The sequence below is a fragment of the Limulus polyphemus genome, unplaced genomic scaffold (assembly GCF_000517525.1).
Source record: "Limulus polyphemus unplaced genomic scaffold, Limulus_polyphemus-2.1.2 Scaffold3307, whole genome shotgun sequence".
In the NCBI taxonomy this organism is placed as follows: domain Eukaryota; kingdom Metazoa; phylum Arthropoda; class Merostomata; order Xiphosura; family Limulidae; genus Limulus; species Limulus polyphemus.
In genome coordinates, this window is record NW_013668917.1 from 94,006 (window position 1) to 95,476 (window position 1,471).

The window sequence follows — 1,471 nt, forward strand, 5'->3', positions numbered from 1 at the left end:
GAATATAACTTTACCGATACACTCAACTTCAACAATCGCGCTAAACAAACGCTATAACAACGAACGTCAATAATACTTCTGACTGCAGTTCAATTACTCACTATCTATACACGCATCACCTTCCTCTTTATATACCAACCTACCCCATCTAGTAAATACTAGAGCATTCACCAAAGTACAGGATAATTCTAGAAAGTAGAGAGCGTGAGAATCACATGATCTCGATGACGCAACAGTATCATTTACAGGTCCTGTACAAATATTGTTGAAAGAATAGTGTTATTGTACAGTTATAACATTAATACTATTTGAAAAATTATCACAGTATAAGAAAAAATGCATTTTTATTAATGTAAAAAGAAAACGTACGGGTACTGTTTATAAAAAATGTCGTTCTAAAGATAAAATAACAGTGACAAAATTGTGTCACAATGTAGGTGATGTGATGTTCATGGAATATTTCATAACTATATTCTAACTCAAACCTGGCACTCAACCAATATATAATAATGATTAAAGACATAATGTAGTTCTATATTGGAGATATTAAACACTTTAAATATATTTTAGTGTTGTAACAATAATACAGGCACCAAAGAAATTATTGCTTAATTATAAGAAACAATAACACAGGAAATCAATCTAATAACATAAGGAATAATTTTTAGTAAAATATTGGTAATACAAAAGACAATACATTTTCATATACGTAAATCTGCTCTTATAAGAACAACATTAACAAGGTCCTATTATTTCTTCTTAGTCTTCCAGGTATTTTTACCTTGTCTTGGGAATAGGAGTGGAGTCGCTGGTTTTAGTATCGGCCTCAGAATAGTAAATGAAAATGGAAAATATCTGGAGGGTACACCGCTGCTCCTACGCCTACAGAAACAGTGTGCAGAGCATGGTAATAAAGAACTAATATTTCACAAAAATAATTTAGAACTTACCCAAAAGTTTGCTATTTACCTAACATTACCAATGTTTAATGGTCTTTCGTAACTGAAACGTGACATTTTCTACTCTTGAAAACATGGCTAACGTGTCAAACAGATCAAGTCAGTCGATTTATGGTACAGAACTTGTTTTCATTTTATATTAGAATTATATATATGTGTGTGTGTATGTCAAATATAACTCGCATGATAAACTATAATTACATGTTCTAAATGATAATACTGTTAGAGCGTTCCCTAAAGGATAACTTTGGTTTGATTTGTTTTGAATCTCGCGCAAAGCTACACGAGGGCTATCTGCGCTAGCAGTCCCTAATTTAGCAGTGTACGACTAGAGGGAAGGCAGCTATTCATCACCACCCACCGCTAACTCTTGGGCTACTCTTTTACCAACGAATAGTGGTGTTGCGTAACTGTTCGTTTGTTAATTTTCGTTATAAATTCTTTCCGAGGAACTTCAGCGATACAAGTCCTTTCTTAATTAAAACTAGTTTATTCTTTCTCGATACAACTTT

The 1,471-nt window shown here is 32.8% G+C and overlaps 1 protein-coding gene and 1 long non-coding RNA gene across 6 annotated transcripts in view; one reads left to right on the plus strand and one right to left on the minus strand.

Moving 5' to 3' along the window:
• The window catches only part of LOC106469106 (protein shifted-like), a 66,370-nt gene that overhangs the window by 44,882 nt on the left and 20,017 nt on the right, over nucleotides 1-1,471 (plus strand). For all 4 annotated transcript variants that reach the window (XM_022397528.1, XM_022397530.1, XM_022397531.1 and 1 more), the window contains exon 4: nucleotides 764-907. In XM_022397528.1, the coding sequence (XP_022253236.1) occupies nucleotides 764-907 (144 nt within the window). The remainder of the gene's footprint in view (nucleotides 1-763; nucleotides 908-1,471) is intronic.
• Nucleotides 1-1,471, minus strand: part of LOC111088200 — a 17,399-nt gene that overhangs the window by 14,598 nt on the left and 1,330 nt on the right. The window lies entirely within an intron of this gene.